This window comes from Myzus persicae, unplaced genomic scaffold (genome assembly GCF_001856785.1).
Source record: "Myzus persicae strain clone G006 unplaced genomic scaffold, MPER_G0061.0, whole genome shotgun sequence".
Taxonomy (NCBI): domain Eukaryota; kingdom Metazoa; phylum Arthropoda; class Insecta; order Hemiptera; family Aphididae; genus Myzus; species Myzus persicae.
This window is the reverse complement of record NW_019100468.1, coordinates 1048600-1070966: the sequence shown is the minus strand read 5'-3', so window position 1 is coordinate 1070966 and position 22367 is coordinate 1048600. Positions and strand designations below refer to the sequence as shown.

Below are 22367 nucleotides of genomic sequence, written 5' to 3'. Positions count from 1 at the left end.
GATCACTTAAAAAACTCTTGAGTTGTGTTAAAATTGTATGCTCACACATTTGTAAATACAAATTACATAAGTAAAATGTTATTCAGGATATTTTAAATTAATTTCATCTGATGATGAGACTGCATATTCATTACTTCTTCTGACTACCAATTATTACATTAATTATAATTCCATCTATATAATGCAGTGTTTCCCAACCGGTGGTCCGTGGGCCAGTCATAGGTGGTCCGCGGTACCTTTCTTAGTTTTCTATTAAAACTGCAAAATGACTCTGACTGCAAAAATATGTTTGATTCTGGTATGAACCTTGAGGAATTTTGGTGCAGAAGGGCAACATTACATATTCAACTACGGGAAATTGCCTTACGTTATTTAGTAGTATTTTCAACTACGTATTTGTGTGAACAAGGATTTTCCAGTCTACTTGTGATCAAAAATAAACAGAGAAATCGCTTGGACGTAAGTGACGACATGCGTTTAGCCATTAGCAACATTCATCCGAGAATTGAAAAACTGGTCAAAGAAATGCAGCCACAAAAATCCCACTAAGTAAATTATTAGTAAAGTTTAATAATTAAATAATTATATATAATAGTACAGTAAAATCATAAAAATTTTTCAATAAATTTTGTGTATTCTTGTTAATGAGCAAAAAAAAAAAAAAAGGTCTTCCTAGTTTGTGTAAAATTGAGGTGGTCCGCGACCTATAAAATATTGTGGAAGTGGTGGTAAAAAGGTTGGGAAACACTGATATAATGAGATACAAACAATAAACACAAACTAGTAAAGATTACACATGATCTAAATGTTCTTTTTGTCATGATTTGTCATCCATTATACATTTATGTCTCTAAAGTAAATAAAATTAGAACATTTAATCGTTATTGCATTACTTATGCTTAATTTTACTTATCTTTACTCGTTATATTTTAACTATATTAATTATTAAGTATACAATCACCAACAATATTGTCTGTATGAAAACTGATTTAATCAATGTCCCTTTACCTCCTTACATATTTTTTTACAGTATTGAATATTATAGATTATTCAGATTTGTACACCTAAAGTTTTTCTTTACAAAATATTTAAGAGATAATTTATAACACATTTTAAACAAGACAAGTACTCAGTTACAATTCAGTAGTTTTTAAAGGTTCACGCTTTGACCACGGCATTTGTGGACCATCATTGCCATTATCAAGTATTTCATTAAGAAATTGTAAATAGTCCAATGGTAAACCACTTTCATTTGCCCCTAGCAAGATAGTTTCTAGATATGCTTTAGACGGTCTTCTTTCAAGTGGCAATGGTATTTGTTTAACAGGCTGATTGACTAGCATGTAACAGCGGCTTAATACATTTTCACCATTTGGTGTCACAATGTTTACCTCAAAAGGTACATAGATTTTTTTCTCGACACCTTCTTGACGATCTAGATTGCTCAAATCACTTGTATTCAGTTGCCACAATACACCCCAGACATGCTCCTCAGGGTCCGGAACCACTGTTGATGGACATCCGTCCCAAAAATGTGAAAATCCATTAAAATCTAAACGAAATGCCTATAACAAAAATCTATTAACTAAAAACAATGGTTCATTTTCAAAACAGTATTTCATACATTCAGTTTGCCAGTTCCAATTCTTACAGCAGATGGATTTTGAATATGAATCCGCTGTGCAAGCATGTTGCTCCCGTACGCAAAGTACAAAAATTTATTCATACTATTGGCTGCGACGATGGAAAAAAATAAAGCACAAAATAATAACCAAGTGATCTGCATTTTAATAAGCATTTAATAATTAATAACGGTTTTATAAAATCACCTAATTTACCCATAAAATATATTATATATTATTTAACAATATTATTCCTCCGAGCCTTCTATGCGACAGCGACGTTTGAAGAAATGATAAATGAACAATAAAACTAATATTGCGATTTAAAACATCATTGATATTAATAACTAATTGTAAAACGAATTATCTATGTCTCATAAGCACGTCCTCTTCTCTTGTCTTGAACCTCCGATGAGTCTAATCTCGATCGCCAACTATAAACGCAACTCTAGGACGGTAACCGCATTGCGGACTTGAGAATTAAACAACTGGCTATTATAATATTATAATAGTCAATATAATATTAAATATTTACAATTTAATCGTAATAATACACAAGATAAGTAAAATAATGGCGTAAACAAATAATCTCGTTTTCATTCGTTTGCCCCGAACGCGATAAGCCCACCCGGCGTCCAACGACTTTGCGTCTTAGTAGTAGAAATTATAAAATATGTCTTTATAACGTTCAGTCTTTTGATAACATTTACGTGGGCACTAAATGCAATATGTATAATATCAACATTCGACACGCAACGTTTACGTGATAACAATGGCAACGTGCAGCGTGGCTGCGATGTGGCGCTGTGCGTGGTCATAAATCATAATATTGTACAATGTACGGGTTAGTAGTGTTCGGACTTTGGGTATTCACCACGGCTATAGATACTATATCTATAGCCGTGGTATTCACTATTCAGCGATTAATGTACTGTTCGGTAGTCCAATAGTGTATCCGATTAATAATTACCTGTTAACAGTTTTGAGGAGCAAAAGTGTGAACGTAACTGTTGAATCAGTAGGTACTTAAAAACTAAATCGGTATTTATTTGTTCGTACTTACACCCACAACAGCTCCGACGACCGGAGCCAATAGCTTTGTCTTAATAGTTCTTAGCTAATGGCTGTACTGGCTAGTGCGTAACATTTAAAAAATATGTAATTAGTAGGGGTTAATAAATAATTAAAAAATACAATTTGTCTTAACATATTTGAAGTGTAATTACATTTAGTAGGTATAACAAGAGAGTAAAAAAATCACGAAAAACTGTTATTGGGGCCTTGGGGGGTATCTAATCCTTATGTTTATATCAACTACTCTACCTAATTAACTTATTACTTATGTGTTAGGTATCCGCGTATTGTAAATACATTTACAGATTGACAATTGTACAATGATTTTTAATATAAATGAGAAAAACAAATTTAGTTTCTAGTTTACTATTACAATTTACAAGATATTAAAATGTATTTATTTTTCATATTTTGTAGATCAAAAAAATCATGCAATGATTGGTTGGAAAATATAATATAAATATTTGTGAGATCCATCGTTAATGTTCAATTTAGAATTTAGATATTACATCTATAGTTGTACTTATTGTCTATAATATATTATACTGAATGTTTGCTGACAAAGGAAATGGCAGTAGTTTTTCATTAAAAATCAAATATTTTCCAGCAAAAACTATCGTGCATTTAGCCGTAGGGTGATTAATATATTAAATACATTATTTAATACATTTTAATTTAGATAAACACAGGACCGAACTAAGGGGAGCGGAGGGGTAACCAGGGGTCCAGGGCCCATAGAAAAAACTTAAGAATTCTGTATTTCAATGCCATAAAATATAGAGTACCTAAATAAAAAAAAGAATTATATAAGAAAAAATGAAATATTTAGGTATGTTTTTGGCATACGGTGTGTACCTCGATGATGGTTAAGCGGTTTGAAGTGTCAATAGTTTTCATATAATCGAATTATAGATTATTTAACCATACCGCATCGATTTAATAGTATTTATTTTATAGTGTAAAAAATGAATGACCATGCCTGTAGTACGGGTGCAGAGTACTAGAGATCTGCACGACTGCACGGGCTGATGATTTACTGGCCGGCCTGGCCCGCAAATAGTTTTTGGAGGGTGAACCTAGCAAATTTCTTCACACCTCCCTTGTCTATAATTTTTAATCTATAGTATAATATGTTTTTTTCTGTTTATAATTTTGGTCCTGTAAGAATTTCTAATATTTCGTAGAAGCCTGGTCCGGCCCGTAGACAAAAGTAGTAACTAGAGGTCTGGGCCGGTCTGTGGGGAGTAACCGAATTGGTTCCCGTTTGGCCGAATTGGTTCCCGTTTGAAAAAGGTATTTTATTAAGTTGAGCCGAATTGGTTCCCGTTTGTGTACAGGTAATTTATAAAATATAAATGTACCTACACGGCTACACTCTATAATCTATAGTATAATATACAATAAGATGGCAATATATTTATATATTGGAAGTTTAGCAAATTATCTGTGATATCCCGATCAATTAAGATAACGATTAAGATATATGTACTTTTATCGCTGTATGGTATATCGTCTATATCCTATGTACGAATGACAATAATGTTGGTAAGCAGTGAGCACTGTACAGTCTCGAATAACACATCGTGTAAATTTGTAATTTGTACTTCGTATTTGAATTTATGTTTTTTAATTTTAATTTTTCGTAATTATGGAGTTTATGTTTAGTGAAAAGGGAACTAAGTTGTTGATTATTGACAATTACAAGTTTGGATTCCAAAAGAACCTAGCAGATAACATACAGAGGTGGATATGTACAAAACGAAAATGTAAAGCATACGTTAAATTGAACGGAGATTGTTTATGTGAAGAAGTATTAACACATAACCACGAAAGTGAAAACGATGGTACACTTGTGCGACAACAATTGACAAATTCATTAAAAAGAAAATGTGACGAACTTATTACAGAGCGACCATCAAAAATTATACGCAAGGAGATAGCTTCAAACAGTCATAGTGAGTCACTACTTCAAAATGATATTAACAGAGTCCGTAAAAATTTGAATGCTGCTAAATTAAGAACAATTCCCAAGTTACCTTCTAATCTTGAAGAACTGCATAAAAGTGTCAGTGAATATTCGTTAATAACTAATCTCGGAGAAAACTTTATTTATGACAACGATTCTGTCAACAATATAATTACATTTACATGCACGCAGAACTTGGAACAACTCAAGAAAGCCACTACGGTATTTGTCGATGGAACATTCAAAAGTTGTCCTAAGCAATTTTACCAATTATTTTCTATTTTTATCAAGGTACAAAATAGCTATGTTCCTGTCGTATTCAGCCTACTCCCGAACAAGACTACTGACACTTACATACTTGCTTTACATAAGGTCGCAAAATATCTAACAGTTGGCACGGTTTTCGTTGATTTTGAAACAGCTATCCATAGTGCCATAACTTCACAGCTACAGCAAGTTACAGTTAGAGGTTGCAGATTCCATTTATGTCAGTCATGGTGGAGAAAAATTCAACAGTTTGGTCTCTCAAATGAATTTAAAGATAATGCTTCAGAAATCGGACAACTTCTTAAACTATTTTTTGGACTGCCCTTATTATCACCTGAAGATGTCGAAGACTGTTTTTATAATGATTTGATGGCCATAAAACCCTACTGCCCAAAATTGGATCAGTTCTTCGACTACGTTCATGATACATACATAATGTCAGACAGTATCTTTCCACCGAAAATTTGGGCTAGATTTGACAAAAATATTGATAGGACTACAAATTGTTGCGAATCGTTCCATTCAAAGCTGAATAAAGAATTTACAACTGCCCATCCTAATATATTTTATTTTATGGAGACTTTAAACAGTATTCAGACATTAAATTATATTAAATTTCGAAGTAATAATACTAGGAAACTTACTAGCAAACAAGAAAAAAATAACAAATTCTTGGAAAATTGTATGACTGAGTACACAAATGAGAAGCTTACGCGAATTGAATACTTAAAGAAAGTTTGCTTCAAATTTGCAAATCAACGATTTTAAATAATTGTATTTATTATATTTTATTATTTGTATTTTGTACCTACACCTAGTGATGACTATAGTTGACTTCAAAATCAACGATTCAAAATTGTATATAATATTATATCAATTTTTTTTATAACACGCATTAACGCACATTTTTAACCAAGCCTACTTTTAAGTTGACAGTCCTAAGCCTGTAAAATGTGCGTAATTAAACGGGAACCAATTCGGCTCAACTTAATAAAATACCTTTTTTAAACGGGAACCAATTCGGCTTACCTTAATAAAATACCTTTTTCAGACGGGAACCAATTCGGCATGTGGGGTTGGAGCTCGGGAACCAATTCGGTACCAGCCGGTCTGTGTAGCACGGCCAGTGCAGGTCTTTGGTAAATACATTTAAATTGTTCATTCTATATATCTATATGGGAATTAATAATAGTACATTCAAAAACCGGTAATATTATGTTTTTATTTTAAATTCTCGGTTATGTATTATTATTATTATTATTATTATTATTATTATTATTATTATCTAAACGAGACACCTAATTTTTGTACATGTTAAATTTAAAAATATTTTAAGGGGTATATTTATGATAAGTCATATTATGTTTGGCGGGGCCATTATTCTATGAATCCGGAACTGAATGAACACACTACACGTGTAGGAAACTGCAGAGGCAATTTATATCAGTTTATTTATTACAACACGTCAGGTTAATAAAACCATATAACATAATTATATATTATATTTATTTATGTATTGCAAGTTAGTTGATCTCAAATCTCAATCATACTGCCACTTCGGGTAAAAATTATGGACACTAGGTGTCTGTACGGAATAATAATAACAAACTATTTTTTTATTGTTAGCTTTATGTCATATCACATAATATACTAATATACTGCATTACTGCATAACTGATACATATTGAGATATATATATATACTGATATACCTGTATATAAATCTCCGGATTCCTCGGACGTTAGTCACAGGATGATGTCTGACTCCAGAAGTGCAGAGTGCTGGTATATCTTTTTATCTACCGATTGCCCGTGGCTTACTATATTGTTATAGACAATAGTGAAAACTTAGATTGCCCGTGACTGGATCAAGTCTATGTAACCGGATGTGAATTATTCCTTTTGCAGCCACTACCGGCTCCAAATTTGAGTCATATCTTCAGATTTTTGACCTGTATAAAATGTTTTCTGTTTAAATCGACGTAAAAAATATGATGACGCACATATTTTGCTTCTGCTGTTGCGAAGAGTATGTAGCAGGGGTGCCCAATTTTTTTTGATAAAGATGATCTTCTGAGAATATATTTTTCCTACAAGTTATAAAATTACGTACAACTATTGAACTATATCGTTGACAACGGCCACAGTGATTTTTTAAAAGAGGCCGCTGAATGTATAATAATAAATTCTAAGAAATTATTCAATTTCAAATGCCTACAGTCTATGCATATCTTAAAACGAATCTAAATATTTTTTAAATTTCATTGTGTGTAAAAAATGATAATTTAAGTGATAGTGAAACGTTTCAGGTTTCTACTGTTAATATTTTATGAACAATAATAAAAATCGTTGTTAGATACAAGTTTGAATATTATACAATGCTTCAACGTTTTAATATCAATGTATAAAAAATGTATGTTTCTTTATGAGGAATCTTATATGAAATTTTCAAGCTTTAAATGTTAAAATTAAAATTATCGTACCTAATTAAAATTTGAACTAAAAAATTAGAGAGTGGTTAGGGGGGTGGCTGCTTCAAATAATTTGTTTCAAAAGCATGCTAAAAAGGCACTCAAAAGGTTAAAGATTTTTGAACTAAAATTAGTTTAATTGTAAGTCCTTTATGAAGTAAAAAACTACGAAGCAAATTCAGGGTCATGCATTTGTAATATTTTCACGTTACTTTTACCGTCGAACACACTGTTTAGTGGATGGTTATGAATTTATGAAGGTATATATTATAATGTAATATAAATTCTATGTACAGACTAATATAATAGTCAGTATATGTACTATAATTTATAATAGGTATAATAATGATGAATGTATTTAAATGGTTCATAATATATAATAGTTACCTACATAGGTACCTACTTACGTCTTACAGAGTAGTATAATACTAGCTAATATGATAATTATGTATACAGTTGTATATAGCCTGTAAAGGTAGGTTGTAGGTACTAGGTATTATAAATTACAATAATAATATATAGTATGAACTAGTGTAAGGTGGCAGTATGGGAGATGATGTATTAATGTTTAATATTTTTATGAATGGACAGTGAACACAGTGACCGTGTTATGCAGATAGACGACCTGATGACGTATAATGACCTTGAATATCTATGACGCACGAGTGACGGTTTATCCGTCGTATGAGCGTAAATTACAATGGAACATTGCTAAGAATATCGTTCTAATACTACAATGACGTATTGAGAATTTCATTCACAAGATAAATCTCCCACGTGGTGTTGATCACAGTTGGTAAACATATCGTTCAATTTACAAATAATGCCGGGTCAACATGGGATAAGAAAACAAAACATAATTTCAACCTAACCCAACACAATTTTAATTGTTTCTAAAAAGTAAAAACAAAAACACAAAAAAAACCAAACTCCGTGTGACTGTGTGCACCTGATGCATGAGATGCAATCGTTAAATTCGATTTGTGATACGACCGCATGTCATTTGAGATCACACGGATTATCTTCACTGCAGAAACACTAGACACTTGGTCAAAACTTATTTTAGTAGAACGACAAATTTCAATTAAGAACACATAAATTGATCATCTACCTAATATTCTAATACATTTTTACAAATTTATGAACAATTCAACGCCGTTCCATTCGATGTCGTTTGTATTTTGAACACAGCCTTAGAACATTTTATAATACGAGGACGTCAGCGCACTATTTGCTTCCCCTCTCTGGTCCATGCGTGACATAAACAAAACGTAATCAGGCAAAATTATTTTGTTGTGTTTTTGAGTATCTTTAGAGTAAAATTACACATGACAAAAATTATAGAGAATGATGTTTTTAGAGTTTAACAAATCCATTCGTCTAAATATATTGTCAACATTTTTATGTAAAACCTTTTTTTTCAAGTCAAATAATAATAAAAGCTATCTTATCGTGTAATAAAATCATAAAATATAAAACGGATATGTCAAACTCTAAAAAATATTATTCTCTGTAATTTTCGTAATAAGTTTAGGCAATTATAATAATCACTGATTACACTCTAAGATAACTCAAAAATTGTACAACACGATTTTACCTGATGCGTTGTCTATGTGACGCATAGGTCTTAGCTGAGAGATAAACTAAATACTGTACTGCCATTCTCTTAAACGCTCTTAACAAAAATATTACCTCCACAGCTTTGGACTGCACTTTTTGACGAAAACCAGCTGTAAATTGTAATATGTACCCAACACAATTACGCATTGTTTATCAAATAAAAAAAGTGATTGTACGACGTCGCTATAATACTATATATAATATATATATATGTTACAAGTATGTTAAGTCTTATGCCTGATTATAGCACGAAAACTGATGAGGTCGGGTATACTTAAGTAATATAGCTTTCGAACCTATGATATAATAATATGTAGGTTGTTGGTATATCTAAATATGCGCGTTCGACCACATGGTCGGCCGGCTCGACACCACGGTCGTCCATAGGGTTAGTCAGTGGTCGGTGTCTCGGAATCGAGATGCGTCATTCACACACAGCGGTTCGGATCCACGAAGACGCCATAATATACCTATATACCTGCACGTACCGTACCACTGCGATAGCGTAAAAAAGCCCATGATTCAGTTTTTGACAAACCGTCGTTGCACTCACGTCGATCGTTTTAGTGTGCTGCAGGTGTACCGCAATCGTACCGATCAGCACGAAATAATATCCGTCGACACGGATCCGCGAACCCTGGTGAAAATCCATGTTATTCCTACGTGTAAAATATATTCATAAGCAATGAGACATGCCTAACGTCGTTTGAAGTCCCCTCGCGAATTCGTTTCATTCCGTTGACGGCAATAGTTTATAGATACGCTATACGCGCGATTCCCAGTTCAATTCACACGATGAACCGACGCTCGCGGACCCCTTGCGATTTCGGCAGGTGCCTTCTGTTCCCGCCGCTTTGACTTCGGCGGAAGTCCGCTGCAGACATGTGTGCGGCTAACGACATCGGCTCCTTCCGCACGTGATGTCCGACGTCGACCGCGAAGTTACAGAAGATCCAAACGCCTCCGCTGCTGTCGTCTTGCCGAACGGTGAGTTTCAAATGTTACGACGGGCTTTATTGTTCCTTGACATTCATTTCAACATCTCCTAACGTTAAATGCGTACTGTTTTAGTCGATACCCATACTTACCGTAGAACTGTGTGAATAGGTTCGTGGCACCTATATACAGACAATAGATTCAAATTGTATCCAAATTGTTTGAAATGTTTATCATATATAATTATAAAATATATAATAATATACGCAAAAGTTTCAAGTCCCCAAGAGTAATATTTTTGAATTACATCGAAATAACTCAAATCATCGTTCTAAATTTGAAAAATATCTAATTTCGTCTAAATTCAAATGTCTATAAAAAAATTATCATTTAACACATTTTTGACTATATAGAACGTTATTTGAAAATGTTCGAGATTTATGGTAGGGACTACATTAATATTAATGACAAAAAAAATGAATGATATAGGTAATAATAAAATAATATTACTATATTTATTTATTATATATTTGTATTATGGGTATTAAAATAAAATTGTACCTACAACCTAGTATTATTCGTGTAATATGATCAAATGTGTATTTGATTAGATAAAATATATTGAAATAATATTTTAAGTTGAGAAAAATACAATGTCAGCAAATAATATATATAAGTAACCATATTCAATGATCAGTAATCAGTACGAGTGAGGCCTACTCTACTATTATGATTATATTAATATAATTTTATTTTTAATTTTAATGTAGAACCTAGAAATACTAAAAACGTTTATTTATAACCATTTTCAAAATTGTCTCAGAGAACTTTGAAATTCCCGAAATTCGTTTATTTATAACCATTTTAATAAATTTATAATTATATGTCAACAAAACTTACTATAATATCTAAAAAGTTTTTGTGATACTTTATCTTTTACAAAAAAAAAATAATAATAAAAATAGAAGTGTAAAATTCAGTTGCTAAAAATGTACATTACTATATAAGGTGAGTATAAAAATAATTATTAAAATTAATTATTAAAGCTTAAATGAAAAACCCTGACAAAGTACATATATACAGACGAAAAAAATATCTCTACAAACCTTTACACACGAGACACGACTTACAAACGAATGGAGTAAAAGAAAATTCCAAGTTTAAATTTAGCATGGGGTCGAGGAAATGACCTCGAGTTTTTAACGAATTTTGTAAACAATTATTGAAAAAAAAACAAAATATTTTTTAATTAGCCAATTCAACCTGGTTAAAATCAATCTTAATTTCACCAACTATGCTACTTTTATATGAATCTTGAATTTAAAATAAATTTTTTTTACAAATATACACCGTACAGTCTATAGAGTAATTTTATTAATTTCATTGAATTTAAATAAGGGTTACTGCCTATTCTTATTTCTAAATAAAGAAGGTTTTATGTTTCTTACATCTAGTATATAGAGGTACTTTAAACATGATCATGACTTTTGTTTAGATCCTTTGGACTGGACTAACGATCACATAGCGGCATGGTTGAAATGGTGTGCCAAACATTTAGAGTTGTGGCCAATTCCAAAACCAGACGACTTTCCTAACACCGGTCACAATCTTTGTTTATTAGATAGAGCAGAGTTTGACCGTCGATCACGGAACAGACGGTCCGGCCGATTATTATTACTGCATTTGTCATTACTTCGACAGCCTGTCACTGGTACGCCACCTAGTCCCAGCCTCACAACACCAGAAGACGGTAAGTGTCTATAATTTTAATCGTAAAATTATATTGTAGTTATTAGACTCATATAAGGTCATAAGTAAGATGTAACTCGCATAAAATACAGTACACGTATTATGTCCATCAGACGCTTCTCTTCTAGGGCTATATTTTCGTAAAGACAACAATAGATTTATAATTAGATCTCTAATAGTGCAAATAACATTCCTAGAGTAATATTCCTTGTCTAGAAAAACAAAAAAAAAAAATGAAGGAAAAATTGAAATTTGTACATAAAATTAGTTTGAGACCAATTCGATTTTGATTTTTGGTATAACTCTAAAAAATTTACTTTTTTTCCATTTTTCCATTTTTCACCGAATGTTTGTATTATAGTTTTTTATATGTGCCATACAATTTAAAAGCATAAGGTAATTTCGACTCTTAATAGTCATTTTTAAATTAATATCGATAAAACAATTTATGTCATGCCTGCACCGTAAGTTTAGAATTTGATAAGATTGAAGCGTTGGAAAGCCACTTTTTTTCATCTAGCGGATGGTAAAGTGGCAATCCCCATCCGGTAAAATGGAAATCCTCGAAAGTGATAGGTCGATAGGTGCACCCCATGCACAACCGGACACTGAAATGAAATCTGTACCACGGTTCTTATAAGACATAAACTTTTGGTTACATCTTATATTCATATTATAACTTCCTTGCATGGTGCTTAAATATTTTCTTTTCATGAAATTGTTGCCGTAGAATAGTCTGGTTATTGCATAGATCCCTGCATTACCTTATGAATTTTTCGTGATCGATATGCGTGACAAAAATTAGTATGTGTGGCCCGTGTGGAGAGGCAATTTCAGTTTTGGGCAAAATAGCTCACGTCCATTCCTTTTTTGTGGATCATGCATAAATTATTAAATAGTTCGTTTTCCACGTACGTCATAATAATTATTTTTGTATTAATATAAAATAAGAATACAAAATAAGCCTTGAATTTAAAAAATATTAGATCAGAGACTTGACAAAAAATTAATGTCTCAATTGAAATTATTGAACTCAACTTAACTTGTGGAGGGGGTTAGTCTCCATATTTCCAGTCAAAATGTTTCAAACATATAATTTAAGTATACGTATAATTGTTCTCATAAGTAGTTCATACTGCAACCAAAAAATCTAAAAAATATATAAAAACATTTTTTTTTATAGGGATTTTAAATATTTAAACGAAAAATAACAATTTCAATTTTTTTTTGTAATTTAAAAATATTATTCGCAAGTACTCTAGTACATCTTACTCTTAATGTATATTATTATATTTTATAAGGACAATGTCATTTTCAAATGTAATGTTTTCAGTAAAAAATTATTCAAACTAGTGTTATTACTGTAATAATATTGAAATAAATTATTTTAATAAAATAATATCACAAATATACTTAGATATAGTATCTGTACTAAGTACACACTGACAGACCATCTTCGCTCAAAATCGTTTTTCGAATATGAAATATATATATGCAATGACTTTATATCATTGAATTCAAATTTAACACACCCATTATTATAATGACAAACATGACATGTAATGTACAAGCAGTATCCACTTGCCCACCTTTTAAATCATTAAAATATGAAATTATATCTAAATAATTTTTATTTCTTTTTTTTACTGGAAGCATAAGGTCATTATAAGGTCATTATAAGTACAATAAATAATTATCATAATATAGTAGTAGATTCGACTTTCACAATCGTTTCAAGTTTTATTTTTTGACAATTTTTACTAATAGTTATACCATTTTATACTTATATTTTCTTTTTCCTGTTTCTTTAGAAAACGTCATCATTGTTGACAAGCTTAGTAGAAAATAGGGATAAAAATCCCACAGTTTCTAGAGCGTAATATATCATGGAGGGACACAGGTAATCCCCTTTAAGGCATGCTGTCGCTTAACCTCGGCCATTATTGCTTCTCGACATTTGACTTTTAGATTACTAGATTTTTTATCCTCATACCTCCTCCCGATTTTATTATTGGAAGAATCTCCAAGACATGATTTATGCAACAGTCACCCCGAAATAAAAGAACACTAGGAACCGTTTACTTTTCATTTCTTTAGTATTGGGTATTGACGGTATAGTGTACGTCGAATACATTAAACCCTAATGATGAAATCGTATTTCAATAATGGTCTGCATGTAATTTGGTAAATGTTTTTTTTCTGCAAGAAAATGTTTGAAAACAACGTTAATACTTTTTATTTATTTTATAAATGTAGTGATTCACCAAGCATGGCCGCCCCAATTTTTCTTTAATAATGCGCTTATTCTAAATCTGATTATCTAATCATGCATATAATTTAAGGATATTATCCTTGTTTCAGTACACTGAAGAACTACACATACAAAAAGTCACAATAATTTGATAATATGACCGGCATAATTAAAAATTTAAAAAATAAAAATTTGAATAAATTGAGTATTACAGGGGATAAGGTGAATAACACTACCATTAAAAATTATTTAATACGCATAAAATAATAAAATGTTTACTAAAATAAAATATAACGTTACCAATAATATGAGTGAACTACTAAAATTAAAAAATGCTTATAAGTTATAACTATATTCAAAATAAAAATATTTTAAATAAACACCTTCAATAAAACAACAGACAATTTTGTTACCTCTAGGTTTTAATAATATATCACTTCATTATAATGTTAAAACTTACAAAGCTAAACGATAACTTCAAAATCTATAAACTTGTTGTACAAACAAGTATACCTAATTCACTTGTAGCTTGTAAGACGACGACGACACACGCAGGTGAGACATCATAATGTATACTATATATAGTCTTAGTGGTTAAATGAAATTATTGTTTTCTTGTAAGTTTACAGTAAATTTAATTCTTACTTTTATTTAAGGTTAAATGGTTTTTACTTATAAAAATAAAGCAAATACCTACTTAAAACTTTCCGGAAGTTAGAAAAATTAGGCCGTTAAGTTTTTTTATAGTAGATTAGCTAACCAATATTTTATTATGCTTTAACAATTGAAGTATACAATGGGTTCTTTCCTGTTAAATTTTCAGAACTCAATACAAAAACACTTAAGTTTTATATACAATATGGGATTTGCTATGAGGGCAATGAAAATACATCACTAGTAAAGAAGGGAAAAATAAAATAAAATAAACAGTCACAGGAAGGAAAGTATAAAACGAATACGTAAGGATTTGTGATGCAGCAATATATTTTCATTTGTTGACTGAGAATAGGCACGAGCTTTTGAAAGTTTTCTAGATACGAAAAGTAATATTAATATAAATACGATTTAAAGAAAGTTTGAATGTTTTCGTAATATTTTGCCTATACGCGTATACAATATTAATGGAACACGTATTTTTGTAACACTCATATTAGTTAGGTATATTATATATAGGTAGTATCTAGCTACTCATAGTCGTCTCCCTTTCCACAGGCCAGCCAGATTAAGCCGATGGTGTAGAATGTAGATGTTTATCGGTTCATCTTCACTGGTCGTGTGTGTCTATATAGACAGTAGAAACTAAGCTGACTGGAGTACACGATCTGTGCCCATTCGTTTCTAATAGTTACTATCAATACTATTTGCGATGTATTCTGCGTGGTTTGGCTGCAAAAAGGGCATAATACCGACGGTCTTCACTCATCCCCGATTTTTCATCGATCATACTGTAGTAACGCATAGTTATAATATTAAAGTACAGTCTGTTATGCACACTCAAACAAAAACATTATCACGCCACAAAAAGTACACTACGCGTATGTCATAATATATATATACGTATTACAATGTATACGACGCAATGATCTAAAATTAAAATACTATTTTTTTATACGACGGCCACGCGATATCATCATCGCGTTGGTCTATGATATATGATTGTATAAAAGATTTACGGTCAAACGCGCGTATATATTATTATCATAACGGCTCGGCGTCGTTAAAAAGAATGAAAACGCGAGTATCATATACAGCCGTTTTAATAACAAGCGGCGGCGGCGGCGGCGGCGACGACGTCATTCGTATTATATGTAAAGCTCTCGAGACGAAAACGCATTGTCGCCACCGCCGTCCTCCGAAAGGCGGAGAAAACGCGGTTTAATAACGTCAGCTTATGTGCAGAGGAGACCCCCTCCCTGCGCAATAGTCGGCTGTCATTATTGTTATTATTATTTCACCCTCCGCGCAATAAAGACATTGAATATATAAATCAAATTATAATAAACGCGCGGTCTATACACACGCGCACGCGCACACGCGAGTTTACACCCGAAATATTATGACGCGTGTGTGAAACGGCTATAATGCCTGTATAATAATAATAATAATATGACGATTCGAGAGTGTATAATATGGAGGTACAACGGCAAGAGAGCGTAATAATAATAATAATTCTGCAAAAAGGCGAAACGGCGGCGGCGACGTAAATCTCTCCGGGCGTCGAGATTTCGCGAAGAGCGGCCCACCCGTGGCCGTGCGCTCACCTATATATACATATTATATTATAAGATATACACCCACTCAGCGTTGGAATTTTTTTTATACGCGTAGACATTGTGTTATAAAATAATAATATTAAATACGCCATATCGTAATGAATATTATTATTATGGGTCTTATTTTGAACGCCGTATTAAATAAAATAGCAAGCCGCTCGAAGTTTCAGGGATCAGTGACGTTGGTACCTATATGTATGAATAGGGTGATTCTAGGACAAAATATCCAAGGACAAAATATCCACGGATAAAATATCCAAACCAAAATATCCAAGGACAAAATATCTAACGGTCAAAATATCCATGGACAAAATATCCAAATGTATCAGTTTTTCCGTGAATAAGTAGATTAAACTTTAAGTACTTACTAATCAAAAAGTTCAAATACCAAATTATTTAATTATAAAAATATAATATATAATAATAATATAAGTATAAATGTATTATGTAATATATAAATTACGTTATTATTACGGTATAGTAATAATATCGCAAAATAATTTTATCTAAAAAATCACTATACCTACACTATTTTCTAAAAATTTTTGTCTCCTTAATCGTCTTTTTACGGTTTCTTCGGCTGGCATCAGAGCTTTTGTGTCACGGTCCACTTTTGCTACCACTTCTGAAAAAATTTGTCCTGGCTTTTTTTCGTGTTGTTTTGCAAGTTGGAGCATTTCATTCACACATTTTGTGACATTAATTTTCCCTGTGTTTTTGGCACATGTGATCAGATGACGTGTGATGACGTGTGGTTCAGAATAGTCCAATTCAGATTTTAATATTCCTGGACATTTCAATAAATTTGATTTCACGCAGCGCCATGACATGTTTTTGATACCTATATATTTTACAGTATACATGTGCCCTTCAAATATGGCTTTTAAACCACCTTTGTTCGATCTCGTTACTTCCATTTATAATTAATTTTTAATAAATTTATAAACTGCACTTCACTACGTTAAGTCGTTAACACGGAAACCGAAAGACGTTGACGCTTGACGGCGATGAAGACTTATGATAGATTTATACGTAACGATAACTGTAATTTGTCGGAGTTTGAAAACCGGACACTAAATAAAGATAGTAATGTAGTATACTAATACTACTATAGGTACGATATAACAAAATCTAATAAATAATAATCCCACACTAATCTTGTCGATAATTTAAACGATAAGCTAGGTAGGTACGTGAAATTTCCAGGTTAAAATACAATTATTATTATATGTTAGTATTATATGTTATATATTATAGTACATATGTATATAAACATCACAATATAAATTTATTAATAAAATTGTAATTGTTGAGCTATAATGATTTATACCGATAGCTAATAAAAAAAAAAAAAAAATTATTAATAATACATATTTTTTAGTATTGTCGTATATTATTAATATTTGTCATTTCAAGATTTGGATATTTTGACCGTTGGATATTTTGACCGTTGGATATTTTGTCCTTGGATATTTTGGTTTGGATATTTTGTCCGTGGATATTTTGTCCTTGGATATTTTGACCGATTACCGAATAGGGTAATATTGCGGTTGGGTGATTACTTTAGAGCGGCCGCTCGACATCCCGTCATCTATTACCTTTTGTTTTAGATTCTGAGCGATATGTTATACAATTATGCATGTGTTTTTATTTTTATTTTTTTTTTTTCGGCGCAGTAAAAATGTTTCGATTTTCCACGTAATCGTCTTTTTTGGTACAAAAGTAATTAAGTCGGTACCTACTACCTACTCGTGGTGGTGGTGGGGGGGGGGGACATTCCCAGTCATTTTTAAAATCGTAGAGAAAAACAAAAACAATATTTTTTTTAAATGATTCCTCTGAAGTTGTTATAGCAGCAGTTCAAAAACATTAAAGATACATACGCACGATTGCACTTTAAATGTATAAAAACCATGAAAATTTGCAAATTATTTTATAGTTAAAAATTTACAAAATGATCGATTTTTATTGCTTGGAATCGAAAATTTAAAACAAGATTCCTGATAAGTAGTTAAGCAATCAAAAAATCTACAAAATATGTAAACACAATTTTTTCATAGATATTTAAAGTTCATATTGGATGAAATGGGATATTTCAACGAAGAATAACAATTTTAGTAATTTTGTTGTAATTGAAAAATATTGTTCGTGGGTACTTGAAACTTTTGAAGTATATTATTATATTTTATACACATAATGACATTTTCATATGCAATGTTTTCGGCAATAAATAACTTAGGTAGGAATAATTTCATAAAATTAAAAAAAACTTGGTAGTAAGGCTGACATACCTCTTCTCTCAGAATCGTTTTTTTTTTTAATATGATTTTGTACTATTGAATTTAAATTTAACACATCTGTTACAGTAATGCACATGTCACCTAATGTACAGTAGGGTGGTGCCTACTTATCTATCCTTTATTTAACTGGCAAATTTTCCAAATTTACTTTCAATAAACCTTTCTTAACACTATAAAAATACACCTTTCTCGGCTACACCGTCCTTCACGACTATTTTTTTCTCCAAATCACTTAGTTTTTCATTTTTGCACTTTGTAATTAAGATTTATATTATTATATCTACATAAAATAAATCTTTTTTATTTATACAATATTCAATTTTAGTAATAATTGTTTTAATTGAATATAAATAATAGTAGGTACAGGTATTATGCTTATTTAAATAATTAATGTTTGTTGGACTTCATTCGTTTTTTCTTCATATATATTATTAATTATTTTATTTGACGGTTACATTCCATGTGCATCTGGAAACTGTGTAAAATGTATCTATTGTTCGTGCTAACACATGCAGAGAGCTATGTACCTACCTATGGTCACTGAATTCGACATGTGGTGGGATATAATAATAATATAAGTACAACTATAAGTTTTCTAAATTCTAATAAACGTACAAAATATTTGAGTTCAACATTTTATCCTCTAAATAATAGTTTTTCATTTGGAAGCGCGGTCTGCCGGTCTCCTTAGTCTTAAATGTTTAATCCCGGGATTCAAATTTTAAACTGATAACTCATCAGTTATTAGCCTATATTTCTGTATAGCTGTATGACCAGTGTACGTATAGTATGTTTATAAAATATGGTAAGTCAAAAAAGAAAAGTTATCATAGCTAAAAAAGTTGAAGCACAACTACGAGCCAAGGGAGTTTTTACACATTTTTAGCTAACTTTGAGTATTGGACAGTGTACCCTACTATCATCTCTCTCCTTGTCCCTTGAAATAGGTCTGAGTAATTTATGTGAAATGTGTTGGAATATTATAACATAAGTAAAGATTTTCGATTTAAATGAGATTTAATTGATTTTCGTTCAAAACAGATGTAAAAAAATAGTTTTCAGTCGGAAACTAAAGTAAGATAGTGTACACTGTGTGTAAGTTTATAGGAATGCAATGAATCAACAATTCATATTGTAAATTTATACCCTCGTTTTATATTAGGTTTACGTTTTGAGCTGTATTCAATTAAAACGAATATATAAGGGGAATGAAATGGTTATTATCTGTACCTATAAAGGTTAAACGTATATAAATTATTTTACTGGCGGCAAGGGGGATTAAACGAAACTGCAGTAATAGATTCGTATTAGTATCGTGACGAAGTGTGGCGTGCGGAACGTATTTTCGAGTTTAATCTGAAAGGTTGGTGTCAAAATCTCTACAACGGGGTCGACGCGAGGTCGTTGATTATTTCTACGAGCATACAACAATCAGTGGAGTCGTATCTACACACTTAAAATATCCTCGAGAAGTGGACGTTGGACCTTTGGGCAGTGCGTATACTATATAGGTTGCGAAAGTGGGAAAAGACACAGAAAAAAGGACTACGGTCAACACCCCAGAGACGCGATAACAGCTTTAACCCTACGCACCGGATAACATCGGCCCTTTTGTTAAAAATGACCTCTTTTAATCAAAGCCCCTTCCGATTTCATTTTACCCATTACATCCACAATAAGGTATATAAACAGTCACGTCAAATAAGAAACATTTATTTATAGAAGCTCAATACAATTTAACAAAAATTGATCTATTTTCAGATCTATATTTTACAATATATTATTTTCAATATTCCATCAGCCATTACGCATATTCGTATACCGTAATATGTCAATAAAAAGCTCTCCAAATGTATTTAATTTAAATATTCCCTTACGTAGTTAAATTAATCATATTCAATTCACAATTCTATGCTACAAGTTTTTAAATACGTTATTCTTTAAAACGTTGAAGTATTATTAATTTTCTTCAAAGTTGATACTATGTTCTAAATCTAAGAACAACTACCGACAGCCATACACAAATGTAATTTGAACTACAATCCAACAGCGGCACACTCAAGATTTTTTTTTTCGGGCGGGGAGAGTGAGGGGACACTTTTATTTGAAATAAAAAATTTGAAGTTTAACTTTTTATTTACAATTTAATGAATTTTATAGATAAATTATTTGACTTGGGCTTGATAATTATTCAACAATATAGTAGTGATCGGGGAGAGAGAGACTTACGGGGGTTTAAACGCTGGTAAACAACTGAAAAACATAACATAATTGTATGTCAAGTTAAATTACTGCAATTATCGAACTCACATTATTTTATTATATTTACACTCCAGACAGTGGTTGGTTAAGTGGATGTAATTCACATTTCGATCAGTTTTTTTCTTAGACATTGATCAATATCAACGCGCATGTAGATATTAGATTTCATTATCCAAATGTAAACATTAATTAATGTATATAGCATATGCCTATACGTAGTACAGTAATAATTACCAAGGCCAATATGGCTTAGGCATAATCTACCCCGATTTCCCATACTGATTTTTTTTTAAAGCAGTTTATTCTCTACAATAGTAAGATGTGAGTAATGTTAAATAATAATTAAAGGAATAGATAAAACAGAGAATTTACTTTGAAAAAGAAATATGTTTACATTTATCATAGTAAAATACTAAACCATTCATATATTATTGGTATGAGATGAACAAATTAATATATTAGTGCATTACCTATACATGTATATCGTTAATAAAATACATAACATTCTCAGAGTAGTATAGGTACTTTAACATAGCACATAGAGAGATGAATATTAGTATTGGAAATTTAGAAACCTTAAACCTGAAACAATGTGTAGATATTTAGAATCGCTATAAAATGTGTAGGTCTAGATAGATTAACTAAAATAAAATGCGAGTGTATTCTGAATTCTGATAATACGGCGTCACCTAATATACTATATTCCAGAATATTATTTTCATTTAACAAACTTTACTATATTTTAAATATTTTACTTTTTACGTTTATTTTATACAACAATAATACATAACATTTTATTTTATTACAATAACTGTATTGAGTTATAGAAGTGCCGATTGATTATATGGCTTTACTCTATGCGGCTTTACCTATATGTACGAGTAAATCATAAGTATAAGGTTATAAGTTATAACTTAAGACATGAAGGTACATAGGTAAATCGTAGATACAAGATTCAATTGACATACGTCAATGTAGCTCAACGGCGGAATACGAAATAGATTTTTTCCTGTACGTTTGGAAACAAATATTATCTACAATATAATAAGTTATCTAACCATACACGTGGTAAAAATAAGTGTACCTAATATAATAATTTGTATTTGTGTAATAACTTATACATAAATAGATTTGGATAAGTAAACGAGTCTTTTATTCTTTTGTCTTTTTCTCGGCGTAAGCAATGGTGATAAATGATAATTAATAAATAACTATAATATGATGCAAATATGCAATAAATATACCCATAGATGCGATGAAAATCAGCAGGCAGGTATAAGTGTAGGTACTAAACTACTAATGCACTATATTAATTATTAATATTGTGGGGTTATTACCTACATATTATAATGCTATATACACTAAAGTCACTAATGTAAAGTCTAGTTAATCTAAAGTCGTTTTTGCCGTAATATGTAATTAAGGTAAAAAAATGAAATGTTCAAAATGTTCACTTGGACTTGGCGTCTTTTAATCGAAAGCATACATAAATCACATTTCAAACCATATTTTCGCTCATAAAAAAGGCGACATAACATGCGTGACGACTTGGCATAAACTTGGCTGAACATTGTACA

General features: G+C 31.2%; 2 protein-coding genes across 4 annotated transcripts; one reads left to right on the top strand and one right to left on the bottom strand.

The window, feature by feature from the left end:
- Nucleotides 1-918: 918 nt before the first annotated feature.
- Nucleotides 919-2176, bottom strand: LOC111027788 (gamma-glutamylcyclotransferase-like). Of its 3 annotated transcripts, none has more exons than XM_022306407.1 (3): nucleotides 1839-2176; nucleotides 1625-1734; nucleotides 919-1565 (listed from the first exon to the last, which is right to left on the bottom strand). In XM_022306407.1, exons 1-3 carry the CDS (start codon nucleotides 1840-1842, stop codon nucleotides 1134-1136), a joined length of 546 nt encoding a protein of 181 aa, XP_022162099.1. In that variant the 5' UTR covers nucleotides 1843-2176; the 3' UTR covers nucleotides 919-1133. The 3 variants fall into 3 exon arrangements, with proteins under 3 accessions (XP_022162099.1, XP_022161947.1, XP_022162022.1); XM_022306330.1 differs by having other exon boundaries at nucleotides 1086-1565; nucleotides 1830-2106; XM_022306255.1 differs by lacking the exon at nucleotides 1839-2176 and having other exon boundaries at nucleotides 1625-1798.
- Nucleotides 2177-4344: 2168 nt separating this feature from the next.
- Nucleotides 4345-5697, top strand: LOC111026504. Its single transcript, XM_022304631.1, has one exon. The coding sequence runs from the start codon at nucleotides 4345-4347 to the stop codon at nucleotides 5695-5697; it is 1353 nt and encodes a 450-aa protein (XP_022160323.1).
- The last annotated feature ends 16670 nt before the right edge of the window (nucleotides 5698-22367 follow it).

Bases quoted from the DNA above. Each gene is read 5' to 3' on its own strand.
- LOC111027788 (XM_022306255.1), bottom strand. From the start codon at position 1,798: ATGCTTATTAAAATGCAGATCACTTGGTTATTATTTTGTGCTTTATTT. The intron at 1,566-1,624 runs GTATGAAATACT...TTTTTGTTATAG, and splicing joins TTGGAACTGGCAAACTGAAT to GCATTTCGTTTAGATTTTAA.
- LOC111026504 (XM_022304631.1), top strand. From the start codon at position 4,345: ATGGAGTTTATGTTTAGTGAAAAGGGAACTAAGTTGTTGATTATTGAC.